This window comes from Plectropomus leopardus, chromosome 9 (assembly GCF_026936395.1).
Source record: "Plectropomus leopardus strain MGB_pleo_1.0 chromosome 9, ASM2693639v1, whole genome shotgun sequence".
Lineage (NCBI taxonomy): Eukaryota > Metazoa > Chordata > Actinopteri > Perciformes > Serranidae > Plectropomus > Plectropomus leopardus.
The window spans coordinates 25335522-25351039 of NC_142184.1; the positions used below are offsets into that span (position 1 = coordinate 25335522).

At 38.8% G+C, this 15518-nt stretch overlaps 1 protein-coding gene across 6 annotated transcripts in view; it reads left to right on the forward strand.

The window, feature by feature from the left end:
* The first annotated feature begins 449 nt into the window (after positions 1-449).
* ubr4 (ubiquitin protein ligase E3 component n-recognin 4) overlaps positions 450-15518 on the forward strand; it is a 57641-nt gene continuing 42572 nt past the window's right edge. For all 6 annotated transcript variants that reach the window (XM_088082342.1, XM_088082343.1, XM_088082344.1 and 3 more), the window contains exons 1-19: positions 450-602; positions 3660-3757; positions 3875-3978; positions 4265-4394; positions 4756-4901; positions 5118-5217; positions 5797-5938; positions 6137-6261; positions 6556-6680; positions 6988-7047; positions 7220-7410; positions 7700-7799; positions 8293-8430; positions 8888-9005; positions 13682-13869; positions 14076-14232; positions 14384-14469; positions 14601-14770; positions 15118-15397. In XM_088082342.1, the coding sequence (XP_087938468.1) occupies positions 478-602; positions 3660-3757; positions 3875-3978; positions 4265-4394; positions 4756-4901; positions 5118-5217; positions 5797-5938; positions 6137-6261; positions 6556-6680; positions 6988-7047; positions 7220-7410; positions 7700-7799; positions 8293-8430; positions 8888-9005; positions 13682-13869; positions 14076-14232; positions 14384-14469; positions 14601-14770; positions 15118-15397 (2583 nt within the window). In that variant the 5' untranslated portion in view covers positions 450-477. The remainder of the gene's footprint in view (positions 603-3659; positions 3758-3874; positions 3979-4264; positions 4395-4755; positions 4902-5117; positions 5218-5796; positions 5939-6136; positions 6262-6555; positions 6681-6987; positions 7048-7219; positions 7411-7699; positions 7800-8292; positions 8431-8887; positions 9006-13681; positions 13870-14075; positions 14233-14383; positions 14470-14600; positions 14771-15117; positions 15398-15518) is intronic.

The following is a 15518-nucleotide window of genomic DNA, read 5'->3' on the forward strand; positions in this document are numbered from 1 at the left end:
TTATATGTATTTTTGATAAATATTTTTCCCCCAACTTGTTTCTTCTGCTCATAGACATTTTTCTCTTGCTTTTTAATTGTTTATTTTTTCCAAATCTGATAATTTCTTGCAAATTATGAAACATTTGTTACCAAAGTGTTCATTGCCTTTTTGGTGTTTCTGAAAGAGCAGTCTGCTCAGGGTCCAAAGGATTTTTATAGGATATTATTATTAGTAGTAGTAGTAGTAGTAGTAGTAGTAGTAGTGGGGAAAATGGGGGAATGGGAAAAAAATAATTGTCTTATTTATATGTGGAAATTCAGGATTGTATTATAAACTCTTATTAGAAACCATGTGACGATAAACCCATTCTTGGATGCAAACGTATTAAATGTGTGGCTGAAGTGATGCTGTCCTGCCTGCTGTCAGACTGTGAGCGCCCCCTGTCATTTCAACGTTTCTTCCTCCAGCAGCTAGCTTTTTCTATGGGATTTCAAGATGGCGTCGAGCGGAGGAGATGGGGAACACGAATGGACAGCGGCAGTACGGCCGCTTTTATCAGCTTCGTACACTGCTTTTGAGACGAAGGAGCTACCTCAGCTTATTGGGTCTATAATCAACAGGTAACCGGTTACATGTCAATAATTTTCGTAACCGAATTTTGCTCAAATACCAGCCGTGGCCACCCCTGAGTGAGCTGGCTGGCTAACTTGCTAACTTAGCTCGGCTAGTTAAGTTCCATGGGAAACATTAGCCTCTTAGCTAACGTTAGCGGCTAGCAGGCTAACCGAGCTTAACTTGCACTGGCATCGAGTCAGTTGCTGACATTAGCTAATATGCTAACGTTAGCGAACTTAGTGAAAATGCTATTTAGCTTGCCCCGGCTGATAAATCACAAACTAACTGAAACAAGGCTTGACTTGGGACTGATAGACATTGACATTTAATGTGCCATTATTGCACTGTAGTCGTTGTTGGGCGTCGCCATGTAACCTTTTGAAAATTTGCTTCATCATTAGCTAGCTAACACAAACATTAGCTAGCAAGCTAACTAAGGGGCCTCCCCAACGGACTGAATAACTTAACGTTGAAATGGCCCAGCGACAGTAATATTTGACTACGTCAGCTAACTGAAGTTGGCGAAATGTAATTATGTTTGTATGCTGAGCTTGCCGCATTCAGTCTGCTCTGAGCACGTCAACAGATAACCATATGTTAACTGATTAGTAAGGTAGCTCGTCAGTTAAATGTTGTCTGCTGTATTTGTGGTTGGGCTGGAAGTAGGCGGGGACCTTGCACACTTCGCTCATTTTTGATGAGGTGTTGATGGTTTTCCGTTAATGTATTGTGATTAAAACGATCACTCGGCAGTATTGATACCTTGTAATCGAATGTAAGGCTAAATGTCTTTAGGAAAATCCGCCCTGGTTGTGCTGAACTACAAGGAAACTGGTGCAGTGCCTGTCACGCACGGGGAACTTGTCTTTGGAGACGAGTGTTAGTGCCAGGCATGATTGTAGACGGCGACCTGTCATGAATGTTATCTTAAAACATGGTAACTTAACGTTAGCATATGGGCAATCGCCCTGCATACTACCAAACCATACATCAACATGGAGTGATTATGGTAACTACACTTTGGCCAGGTTGTCACTTGACACTCCTTTTCAGTGGTAACATCAGCTGACCCCCCTGGGCATTCAAACGAAGCGCTTCCTGCCATGTCTATCGGTTTCATTTTCTCGAAGCAGCCACCAACCTGCAAATAAACAGTAATAATACTACCAGGCCTGTTTCGATTTCAAACGAAACGTCCAATTTGACTTGTATGCACGTTTGATATGTCTATGATTATGCTGACTGTTCACTCATTAGCTACATTATCAAATCAAAAGCATTTTCCAGCAGTGTTTTGTTGACCATATAATAGGGTTGGGCACAATATTGATATTAAATTGATATCATGTGCGATTAGGAGAACTACAAACTGTTTAATTTTAAAGCAACACAGAGCAGAAACACTTCTGGATGACAAATAAATAAGATGGAAATAACAATAACATGCATAATATCATAGTCTTTCTCAGAGATGGATTTTAGACATTGTTTGGATTAAGGCCCATGTGAGGGGGCTAATTGACTTGAGAGGGGTCTGTCTCTGAGATGTTTTGGTCTTAATGCCCTTGTATGGTGTCCCAACAGACAATTTATGAAGTAGGTGTAAGCATGAGGAGTAGATATTTGTGGGAGCTCTTCTTTACTTGACTCCAGTAATCTACAGTTGGGAGTGTTTGTGTGTTGTACTTTTAGAGAGTAGAGGTGTTGTACTTAAATAGGGCTTTTCTAGTCTTTATGACCACTCAAAGCGCTTTTACACAACATGTCACATTCACCCATTCACACACACATTCACACACTGGTGGCCGTGGCTACCGTTTATGGTGCCAACTGCTACTCAGTAATCTTTCATACATGCTCAAACTCCGATGACACAGCATCGGGAGCAATTTGGGGTTCAGTACTTCAACATGTTGCCTGGAGGAGCCAGGGATCAAAACACAGACCTTCCGATTAGAGGACGACCCGCTCTACCTCTGAGACACAGTTTTCTGTGTACTTTGTTGTATTGGTGATTGTTTATAATTGGAAGTTCTGCATATTGTCAGGGTACGGCACATTAAAATGGTTTTGTACTGTCACTTGGGCAGATTGATGTCATGGAGGCTGCATAAAAAAACACTAGTATACAGTGTATGTCAACACTGAGTTGGCCACACAGGTTATTCAACACCAAAAAGACTGCCTGCCTTCTATTTTAAAGTATGTGATCAGATCACAGATTATCATTTGGTTTTGGCTGTTTGTGCTGGCAAGATGATGTAAGACACTGCTATGGTCTGTTAGAAACATTACATCAGAGCTGTGTGTTTTCAGGTGTTTTCAGGACACTGAACTGGCTAAGCTTAACTGCAAAATTAAACACAAACTTGTGACAAACAGCAAGAAGCCAAAGAGCAGATCTGCCAGACATTTTAGAAAAGACTGCATTAACAGTTTACTGAGGGGCATTGCTGTTGCCTGAAGGCAACGCACAATGTAACGTCACTATACTGACAGCCAGGGCCAGTTGTTTTTTTCTTGTTATTTAAGTGAGAATACATTCATCAACACTCATCAATAACGAACTGTCATGGTCTGTGAAACACATACAGGTTTGCTCATGTAATAGTAATATCTCCAGACCTATCTAGGAAGCTTTAATTGTACTGTATTAGTTAATGCTCACAAAAAAATCCAGTAGACACAAAAATCTTATATATTTTAAAGTTAAAACAGGACCAAACAACACAATGCCCCTCCATTTAACTTATATTCATTTGCATATTGTAAATAATGACATTTGCAAGTGCGTTTACCAGTTTAAATTTTTTTATAGATCAGATTTTTTGGCAATTACCTGTCTACGATGAAGGTGATTATCAGACTGTTTCTAAATGTTATTGATGCTATTAAGTTAATTGGTCTTAAGTGTCTCTCATACAAATATGATGTCATCTTCCATCTTTTCTGCCTCTCCTAACTTCTCCAGAAAGAAAAATGTTGTAAATATATTCTCCATGAATATACATAAATTTGTATTTGGCAGTGTTTAATGTGATATTTCACTTGTCATTTTGCAGTGAGTCAGACATCCTTCACCATGACAAACAGTATGAGCCTTTCTACTCATCGTTTGTGGCACTCTCTGCACACTACATCACCACAGTATGTGGGCAAAGTATGTATTATTCATTCTCTTTAGTGTAATTAGTACCATTCAGCCAAAATAATTAAATGTTAACAGTTGTGTTTGTTCCAGACAGCAATTAGATATTTTTTTGTTCCATCTCTCTAGTACCAAGGAATCAGTTGCTGTCAGTTGCTGCAGCATGCAAAGTGTTGATTGAATTCTCGTTACTGCGCTTGGAGAACCCAGATGAGGCATGCGCGGTATCACAGGTGAGAGAAACCAAGAAACCAGCATGCAAGATTTAATGTAGGACGACATTCAGCTGCACATTTTTTGGCAATTTTAAGGAGGTGGGAATAGCTACAGACAAACTGTAGCTGTGCTTTCTCTGTCAGTCTCTTTGGCTTAATGCACTTGTATTAATTTTGTATGTTTGTTTTTACATTGTGATTAGTTAAATAGAGGCTAACTTGCTATTTCTGGTCACTTGTCAGTTTTTCAGTTTGAAAGGACATTATTTACTTTATGAAGTCAATATTCTTAATTTTTCTTCAGAAACACCTGATTCTTCTAATAAAAGGACTTTGCACGGGCTGCAGCAGATTAGATCGCACAGAAATCATAACTTTCACCGCTATGATGAAATCTGCCAAGTTGCCTCAAACCGTGAAGACCCTTTCAGATGGTAAGTGTCCCTTAAGGGACGAAAGTTAAATTATAGTTAGCTTGTTACAGCAAATCACTACTGGTGGTAGACTTATTCATTTAAGTTTAAAAAAAAAGAACAAACAGATACATTAAAAATGAGAAATTAAGTGGCCTAACAGAGGCATTTTTGTCTCGGGGCTCATACATTAGTATTTATTTCATTTTTTCATAAGTTTCCTATACTGACTGATGTAATGATTGTTTAGTGATAATGTAATGTTTCCATACTGGGGCAGAGAAATTGACATGGTAATCCCACAGGCTGTTTTGCAAAACAAGAAATCTGCTAAGCTTTTGAATATGACTAAGAAAAAATGTATCCGTCTTTGTGCATTTAGTGGAAGATCAGAAGGAGCTGCCCAGTGCTGTGAACCCAGAGCTTCGACACAAAGAAGTGCAAATGAACTTCTTTAATCAACTGACTTCAGTTTTTAACCCTGACCTTACCACCATCTTGGCCTCCCCGTCAGCAGCACACATGCAGGCGAGTAGTACAGAGCAGTCTTCTATCTGCCCACTCCACTGTCCTCAGTAATGGACAGCCTAAGTTAACCACAACAAGTTGTTTAAGTTTCTGCTTATCGTTTTCATCATTTTTACTGGGAATGAACTCACTGATGATCTCTGATATAATTTACTACAAATGATTGTAATTAATCATCATGACTGCTGTGTTTTCATCTCCCTATGAATATAATAGGCTGAGAGTGATTGCGATGACCAAACCACAGATCAAGCCATTCAGGCCAAAATGAAAAATGCCTTTATCTCTCAGAATGTGTCAAGCTTACAGGAACTTGGTGAGTAGTTGTTGCTTTGTTGTAGGATTTTTTTTTGTTTATTAACAAGTTTACAGATGTACCATTTACTTGTCTTGATTTCAGTTTTATCCTGACTGTGTTGAAACACATTTTAAGTCTTTGGTTTTGGCAAAGTCTGATATTTAGAAAGCCCCCATTAATTGTTATGCATGAACAGTTTCTTAGAATTTTTCATCTATCAGTGGCACCATATCGTGAAATATATTTCTTTGCAGTACATATCTTTTCTTTGATACAGCCCTTTTAAATATTCTCACATTTGTCATTTTGTTGTCAGTATTGGGACTTCCAAATTAAATGTCAGTTTGGAATTTAAGGACCTCTCTGTATAATCCAATTGCTTGTCCTGCCAGTAAATATAATAAAGGCAAAATGTTTTACATGAGAAGCAGTCATCACCTTGCAGCAGTGTCCTGTATGTAATGTAACAGAATCCTGGTTTAGAGCATTGTCTCTTGACTTTTTCATGCCACATGAAAACGACAAGTTTTCTCTCTTGTCTTTGCTATTTTCTTATCACAGCCAATAGTCACTTTTTTCCATTATCTGTGTTTCCAGGTGGGTCTGAGAAGTTGCTACGAGTGTGCCTCAACCTGCCCTACTTTCTGCGCTACATCAACCGTTTCCAGGATGCTGTATCAGCCAACTCTTTCTTTATCATGCCTGCCACAGTGGCTGATGCCACTGCTGTCCGCAATGGGTACTTTTACATTTATGTTTTAGGCTCCAAAGTTTTACTGTCAAATTTGAGTATAATTTATTTTGTTTTATTATGATATGTTTTGAAGGAGCAATATTATCTCTAAAGTTTCTGCATGTGTATTTGATTACGAACATTTGTAAAGTTTGTCTCTCCCAGACATTTATTTAACTTTGTGTGCTTAAAACCCATACCCAGATTTCACTCACTGGTGATAGACGTGACCATGGCTTTGGACACACTCTCTCTGCCTGTACTGGAGCCCTTGACACCAGGGAGATTACTGGATATGACTGTGCTGGCTTTGAGCTGTCTCTATGCTGGTAGGTGAAAGCTCTCTCTAGGTAAAATTAAATGATATTGCCCAGTAATTCAAACTGCTATAATATTAACCTACTGAACAATTTTAGATTGGATGGCGATACCAGTTTTCTTCTATACAATAAAGCATAAAGCAGTGCAGTATTGCAACATTTGCTTGAATGTGCTAATGCCAGCTCAAACAACCCACACTGTTCTTCCCCCCCTTTAATGAAGAACTGAATGTTATAGTGTCAAATTATTTAATGTAAAAAAAAAAAAAAAACCCAAATACTGCCTTATTTTTACCCGTTCAGGTGTGAGTGTGGCCACTTGCATGGCCATTCTGCAGGTAGGTAGCGGCTTGCAGCTCCGCTCAGCCTCCACTGGGACTAAAGAGGAGGACTATGAAAATGACGCAGCCACAATTGTCCAGAAATGTGTGAGTATTATGAGTACAAAAGTTTGAATGTATACATGTGACATGAGACATAATCTTGGACTACATTAAAACTCCATTTACTAACTTGTATGTTGCTGTTTTTACATAGTTTTAGGCCCAGAGAGTTTAGTGTTTACTGACTTCACATAATAAAAACTTGATAGTCTCATGTTATGGCATTGCATCAAATATTTTCTCATGTTTTTTTGTTATCTCTGATTACTTGCCTTGCCAGCATGCCAGTGTACCTTAATTCCATACAGCAAATTTAAAATGCTAACAAGTACAAAATTTGTGTTGGCAACAGCTGGAGATCTATGAAATGATTGGACAAGCCATCAGCAACTCTCGCAGAGCTGGAGGAGAGGTGAGCACTAGAGTAATAGAGTATTTAAGAACAAATACAGTAACTTTTGATTAACTTAGACTGTGCAACATCAGAAGGTTAAAATTAAATATAAGAATTGTTTTGGATATTTTTGTAAATTATAGTCTTGATGATCTTTTTTTTTTCTTTTTTACTTAATTGTGGACTACAGCATTACCAGAACTTCCAGCTGCTTGGAGCCTGGTGCCTTTTAAACAGCCTGTACCTGATTCTCAACCTGAGCCCCACTGCCCTGGCAGATAAAGGAAAAGAGAAGGACCCCCTGGCTGCCCTGCGTGTCCGTGATATTGCTGCTCGCACCAAGGATGGCGCAGGATCGCCTAAACTTGGCCCTGGCAAAGGGTAATTTCTAATGAATATGAATAAATCAAGATAATGTTTCTTGTGCCTATGTAGCTTAGTTTTATCTTTTGATTTTCATTAGTTACGCATCTTTTAAATAGGCCAGAAATTATGGTTTGGACAGTGGTTACTGCAATTAAAACTCTTAAAAAATTAAAAGTCATAAACTGCATATTTTTGAGATGTAACGCTTGTTTTATTGTATTTAAGAAAAAAAGGTCACACTTAAAAGTGATTTGTGTGCATTCATTATTGTTGTGGTTCTCTTTTTGTTGTTGTTTTCCTCCAGACACCAAGGGTTTGGTGTTTTGTCCGTTATCCTGGCCAACCATGCTATCAAACTTTTGACCTCCCTTTTCCAGGATCTGCAAGTTGAGGCTCTGCACCGGGTAAATGAATCAACAACAAATACACTTATTTACCCTCAGTTATATTCTGAACAATATTTCCTTTATTCTACAAGGTGTTGTCCTGTTGTACTTGTGACAAGTATCAAATATCACAGCATTTAAGTGTAAGTCTTTGTAGCAATTGTAGACATAAGCTCCTTGCTGAAAACATTACAATGAATGAAGTGTTGTTTGAACCTGTTTTGTCAGTAGGGCTGTCTACATGACTTTTCATTCTGTATGGCTTCTCAGTTGTTTATACCATATCATGTCTCATGTTTTACTATTAACAAAAGCAAACACACAGGTTTGCAATCCAGTCATACTTAATTTATAAGGATGGCTAAGGAAGGCTGCCGTGTGTAATTAATAAAAAGTCATGTCCAAATAAAGATCTAAACATGCAAGAAATAGCTCTAACATATATGAAAAAATACACAAATCCTTGAAAGCCATATTTCTTCATTCCAATTATTTCCCCCCCCACCTGCAGGGTTGGGCTAGTGATGGGCCACCAGCTGAGCTCAACATCATGGCACAGAGCACTTCCATCCAGAGGGTCCAGAGGCTCATTGACTCCGTGCCCTTGACTAATCTACTCTTCACCCTTCTCTCCACTTCCTACAAAAAGGTACAATCATTATAAATTTACATACCTGTCATTTGCATAATTAAGTTAAGTTGTGTTTTTAATTTCATCATCATCAATATAAAAGTGCTTGTACTACTTTTGGGAAGATAACAGACCAAAGTTCAGAATATGCACTTCATCTGTCAGTTGCCTCCAAGGGGAAACCTAATTTCCACAGCATAGGTTTTTATCTAGAGACTATATTTTATTTTGCTGGATGAGAAAACCTTTTTTTAAGTGTTTGTATTTTATTTGTGCAATGTAACATAGCAAAAAAGGGGAAACTGATTTAGACAGACACAAGTGCAATGAAATATACTTCCAGGTAACAGAACAAACACTAGAAAGTGTTTTTTGCAGGTGTTAGTTGTCCGACTATTTTGTTAATAGAATTGATTGAAAAGAGCGAAGATTGTGATGATTCATTATGACCATTCTTGTTTTTTGCCTCCATTAGGCTTGTGTTCTCCAGCGCCAGAGGAAAGGCTCAGTCAGCAGTGATGCCAGTGCTTCTACAGATTCAAACACCTACTATGAGGATGATTTCAGCAGTACGGAGGAGGACAGCAGTCAAGGTACTTTATCAATCTGGTTTTTAACAATTAAATCAACCATTTTGAAAGCTTCCTTAAAATTGAAACTTCATGCTAGAGTAGGCACTCACATAGCAGCTTCAGGTTAGCAAACACAAGAAAAAAACCTTCCAGCTGCTGTCTGGACTTAATTTCTACTTTAACTTTGAACACAGTGTTCTGCACAGCATTGATTATATGGGAATAACACCACAAAAGGAATGCAGAATTAAACATTAATTTAACTTGAAAGGAGTAGAGGACTTGGATCGATATGATGGGGGGAAAAGGCAGCTGATGTTTACGATATCATGCTCCTTGAGATTACATATTTAAGAAATAAAGTGCAGCAAAATGGGTATTAAGTGAAATACAAACTTTAAACACTCTAAATCAGATTGGCCCATTTATTTAGTAGTATTTGATGATGGATAACATACTGTATGTTGATCTAAAGATTTCTCCTTAACAATGATTGAAATTTTAGGGATGCGCTCACCAATTGATGAGTAAATTGACCAACAAGCTAATATCCCAGAAGCTTTGTGCACTGCTTTGTGTGGATGCAGTGCTAAAAGCAGAGTCATGTTTGTGTTTAATCTCTGAGCGAGTGTTAGTGCTGAGCTGTATCAGTGATCGAGTTAAACAGGTGTGCTGTCAATGGATCAGTCAGTCAGGTTATGGCAACAGTGAGAAGGGTAAACAAACACATGCACACAGTAATATTCACATTTCTGTCCCTTCATCACACAATGTGACAGTGTAGTTGACAGTGTCTACTATTTCAGCAGAGAGAAGACAGGAGAAGACAAGTGCAGCTTGTGTCTCAGGTCAGCAGTTTTCTGTCCTCAGGTCAAAGACTTGGTGTCCACCTCACTGTCCTAGATTCATTTTGTTATTGTATGTCTCACAATATAGACTCTGAGCTGTGGCCCTAATAGCTTAGAAAATTACAGAGCCACAGATGAAGAGGCTTTGGCAAAACAGCCCCGAGTCTAAAAGGTGCTTCCCACTGAAATTGAAAAAATAACAATGTTTTGTCAAAGAGATTCATATGTGGCTCAGTGTAGTTCAAAGAATAATACCAGCCGTGTTGACATGTGGGTGCTCATTATTGTTCTACAAGCATTAAAACCTTAGATTACAGCTGGGTGATGAATGAAAAAGTTATTGATGCCAACATTCACAATAACTGACCAACTAAATTTTGCTCCACTTGGTATGTTGAGTAAACGTCTCTCCCAGGTGCTTTCAAGAGCTGTGTCCTAAAAATAAAACAGCACCCTTTTTTCACCTGGTTTGTGCCCCTGCCATGTCCTGCCATCATTTATTGTAGACTTTCAGTTGTCAGACAGATTTTAGTAAAAGGGAAAGTTCACCCAAAAATCCAGTCATTTTCTACTCACCCTCATGCCGATGGAAAGTCAGGTGAAGTTTTATGACCACAAAACACTTTTGGAGTTTTACAGGGAAAGGGCGTTGCACTCATCTCCCAAGCGATTGAAGCAAATTGTAACCAGGAGTCAGATGTTAAGCCAGCCAGTGTTTACATGCTGCCTGGAAGCCTTTCCCACACACAGTAGTTTTAAGTCCGACAAAGCGACTTGTTGCTAAAAATATGACACCAGTGATGTTTTTTTAAAACAACTTGGCACATTTGGGCTTTAGGACACTTGGATTAAATTGGTTGAGCAGTATGGAGAGATTTTGTGTTTCTTTTTAAAGTTTTTTTAATGTTTGAATCCATTTGCTTCATTTGTTTGGGAAATGAGTGCACCGCCTTTTCCCTGTGAAACTCCGGCAGTGTTTTGTGAACTATACAACTTCACCTAACTTAACATCGATATAAAGATGAGTAGATAATGACTGAATTTGAACAGTCCCTCTAAACATTTTTTATACATATAGTGATTTATTAATACTGGGGTAAATATTTTTAAATTATTGTGCTGTATTGATTTTTGTGGTAATATTACCTCGCCATATCTCAGATCTCATTCTTTTTTTTTGGTCATCATGTTGTTACTTGTCACCGCATTATTGTTAAACATGTTGGAAAAGGTCCTCAGTACAAAAATAATGCAGGACCCATGTCAAAACAGTGGTATTATTATTGAATACAATAAATTCAAGTTGTGCTTGTAAACTATGGGCTTAAACACACTATGCTACGTCTTGCTGTCACCTGAAACGTTTTGGTTTTTGTATGTTGCATGCAGACGTGAATATCAACTTACAGTGATATTCTTTTAACTCTTATGAATTGTTTCTTGTTTTTGTATTTGAATTTATCTGTGGACACTTAAACTGGTTGTGTCTGCTGTGGGCTTCTTTTCAAGTATAATATTGCTAATATAATATATAATATAATATAATATTTTCTATTGATTCATATGTCCTTAAATAGGTAGCAGTGTTGGGCCACCACTCAGAAGGATAGGTGTGAGAGTTAGGGGTAGCCAGACTGATGGCAAACAAAAGCAGAGACTTTGATGGACTAAATCCTGACTGTCAGAGATATATTTTGGAAAGCAAGTGGGGGATGTCAAGGGATAAACTAGGTGTAGTTGGGCTCCACCTGTAAACACGGAACAAGTTCTGGAACCAGAAACCCAGGATCAGGGCAATACTCATGTCTCCTGGAGTTGTCAAGTTTGAGTTTAGGCAACGAGTGGGTGTAGCAAACTTGAGAGAGGAGAATGGAGGAACAAAGGAGCAATATAGTGGACAGTCAAGTTAGACAGAACGCACGTGAGAGAGCGACAGAGGAGGAGGAGGAGGAGGAGGAGGAGGAGGAGGTGTAAGGCTACTTGGTTATCAGTGTTTGCTTCTGCTGCCCCAGCAGTGGGAGAGATGTGTGTAACATTCAGCAGACATTGGTGATCATCATCTGTGCGCTGCATTGCTATTGACTTCTGTGTGACACAGCCCATTCTGCTAAACTTGTTCTGCGAAAATGCAGAGCTGACGTGAAATAACAGGAGGAAGAAGGATCAGTGGAGTGAAGAAACGCGTCAGCTTTTAGCTTGTATTAAATGTTTTAATATAACAAAAAAAAAAGAAAATGTATTTTACAATAGAAATCAGACTCGGGCCAAAAACTGCCGCCATGATTCAGGCTTGGGTTGGGCCTGGACAGAAACTTTGTGGGTACATGTGGGGTTGGGCCTGATTTTTTTGGGCCAGATCAAAGCTAAACTCCTGAAGAAATTCTTCCTGTGTCCCATGAGAGGTTGGGAAAATTTAATGGTGAAGTAGGCCATGATGAAATTTTCCATAGCTGAGGGGCAGCTCTTGAGTTATGGTTTTAAGGTAGTTGAAATCTTTTTGGGGTGGCAAACCGAAGAGCCTGTTGCTGTACACCAGGAGAGGAAAGCAGTCAAACTAAAGAAAGAGACCTTTTGGACCTAAAAGATTTGGATACTTTGTTTGCATATTCTTTTAGAGTAGAAAATTATATATAAATCCCAGTGTTCCTTACAAAAATTGCAGTTTTTAACCAGACTTTATTCAGCCTTCATTGCTTAAGGTAACAGACGGAACATTAATTTGGTAGAAGAGGTGTTTTGCATAAAATCAGGACAACTTAAGTCATGAGCAATAAACATTCAGTGCAATGTAATCACATTAGGATGTTGTTAAAATATTTTAGAGACTTTGTTGTTAGACGTATTTAGTTTCCATTCTGCTTCAAAGATAAATGGTTGGCTGTGGAACAAAATCAACCTTGTATTACACCAAGATATTATTTAAACCAATGCTTAAAAATGTAAAAGAGCTTGCAAAATTGAAATTTTAAAAATGGCTAGTTGTATGTGATGCATGTTGCTAGTCGTGCATAAAGATGAAAATATATGCAATGCCTGTGACCTCTTGATTGTGACACAGTGCTTTCCTGCTATGGAGTAATGGAGCAGTGAAGTTTGCACAGTGCAGCAGATACCGCACAGCTTCCTTTAGAGAGTAACATGTTTTGTGCATCAAGTGTCAACCTTACTACCATTGTCTGTCTCATTGTTGCGAGTAGCATGCATGTAAATGCACACACACAAAGGCAGCTAAGAATTCAATATTGCATGCTATTTAAATGCTTACGTTTTTAATAGAATTTATTTAAAGAACCCATTTTAAACAAATAATTTTTATTTTTCATGTCAAATGCCAAAATAGATTTAGGATTCTCTTGGAGCTACACAAATCTGACATTTAGTGTCCGTAATAATAGCAGATTACTTGAGGAAGGATATTAGCTATAAGGATGTGAAACACTGTAGAGCAGCGATTTTGTTTTTCAGCAACTACAGCTTGAGATCTGTCATCATTTCACTACATTTTTCAATGGCAAGTGTCTTGGAAAAATGGGTATATAATGCGTACAAAAAATGTACAGTGATGGCAGGTAAAAGTGGATGTTTTATGAGTAAAATGTTCTCTGAATAAATATTCTCTCGTATTCTTTAAGTGGATGTTCACAGACAGGATGTCACTATATGTCCACCATTTACTGCAGTCTTTGGCTCTTGTCCACCACCTGCACAGTGTCATGAAGTAGTGTGAAGCTTTTTACATTTTGCCTTTTGGTCACTCCACTGCCACTCCACAAATATCTTGGAAAGCCTTGGAGTATTTCTTACCTCCACTTTAAGAAACTCATGTACATTTTTTGTCTTTCTTGGCAGATGATGACAGTGAACCCATCTTGGGGCTTTGGTTTGAAGAGACAATTTCGCCCACCAAAGACAAAGTCGCTCCCCCACCCCCTCCACCACCTCCTCCTCTGGAGACCTCTCCCAGACTGAAGAGCCCCAGCAAGCAGAATCCAAGCGAAAATGGCAACATTTTAGCTGGTCGGAAAGACCCAGAACTGGTGAGGACTTATTATTGTGTGCCTGACAACATACAGAACAAAGCTGCAGCATTAAATCCAGTGTAAATGGCACATGCTTTTTTGCAATACTATCGTACCTGTCATTCTGTCTTTAACATCTCTACTAACAGTAGACTGGCTACTCTACTCATAAAAGTTTTTCGGTTTGTGATCATCTAGAAACTCATTATTGTTTGTTTTTATAGTTCCTCAGTTTAGCCTCCAGCATTCTGAACTTCATCACCACCTCAATGCTCAAGTCCAGGAACAACTTCATCCGCAACTACCTGAGCGTGTCTCTTACAGAGCAGCACATGGCTACACTAGCCAGCATCATCAAAGACGTGGACAAAGATGTCAAAGGTATGCCAGAAAAAATGATTGCTTATCATAAGAAAATTATCTCAAAATTTACTTCAGTTTCCTTTGTTTGCCTGGTAGCTTGTGATGTATAGCCCATAATTGGTAGAAAGCAATGCATGCTGCTAGGATTAATGCATGTTGTTCTCCTCAGGCTCCTCGGATGAAGCGTTTTCTTTAGCTTTGTATCACTTCAACCACACCCTGGTAACATCAGATCTTCCATCCCCAGCCCTGCAGGTAAGAGGAATGTCTTCGTTATACCGCTATCTTGAATACCAGCACCAAGTGACTTTTATTATTGATCCTGTTATTTATTAATTATTTGTTCAATGTTGCGGACTAATTATTTTATGTCTTGTAATTCCCAGAGCACCCTTCTTCAGCAGTTAGGTGTTGCGCCCTTTTCAGAAGGTCCCTGGCCTCTGTACATTCACCCTCAATCATTGTCAGTGCTCTCCAGACTTCTTCTCATATGGCAGCACAAAGCAAGTGTGCAAGGAGAGCCAGATGTACCTGAGTGTATGAAAGTCTGGGAAAGGTATTGCCAACGTTGCAGTTCTTATCTGGCTCATTTGTATAGAATGGTTTAAAATTTAACTCATTGGATAATGGTTAGTTACTTGCTGTTTAATGTGTTTACTGATAGTCCTGGCAAAAAACTACTGGAATAAGAGTTCTTAGAAAACTCACTTTGGCGTCCGGGTTGAGAAACAAGTGGAAAAGAATGGCCATTTTAGGTTGAGCGGTATTTAATATTTACTAACGTTCATGACAGAGGGGACCTTATTAAGTCCTATATTAGCTTAAATTTGCACACAGTTTATTTTAGTTTGTCATTTTTACCTACTTCTGCTTTCTACAACCTTTCCTTTCCTGCTCTAACAGATTTTTGGGAACTTTGAAGCAGCACACTATCCAGAGTTCAGTGCACGGAGAAGATGACCTTAATGTAGAGCACCTCCAGCTCCTACTGCTCCTTTTTCACAATCTGTCGGAGCGCGGTCGGCGGTCAGTTCTGACCCTGGTCACTCAAGCCATCACTGAAGTGGCACAGAGCAAAGACTCCCAGCTGAAGGCAGTGCCTCTGAACCTGGCCCGCCTGTGTCTGGTTTTTGACTACCTGCTGCGCCACTACTCCAAGGCACCACTGTACCTTTTTGAACAGGTTAGTTGCTCTTTTTTTTTTTAATGGTGGTTGTCTTGTCCTGACAGTAAATGGCAAAATTTTATATATTTGTTACCTAATTTTTATACTTTTCAAGTAAAATACTGTCCAGCAAATGCTT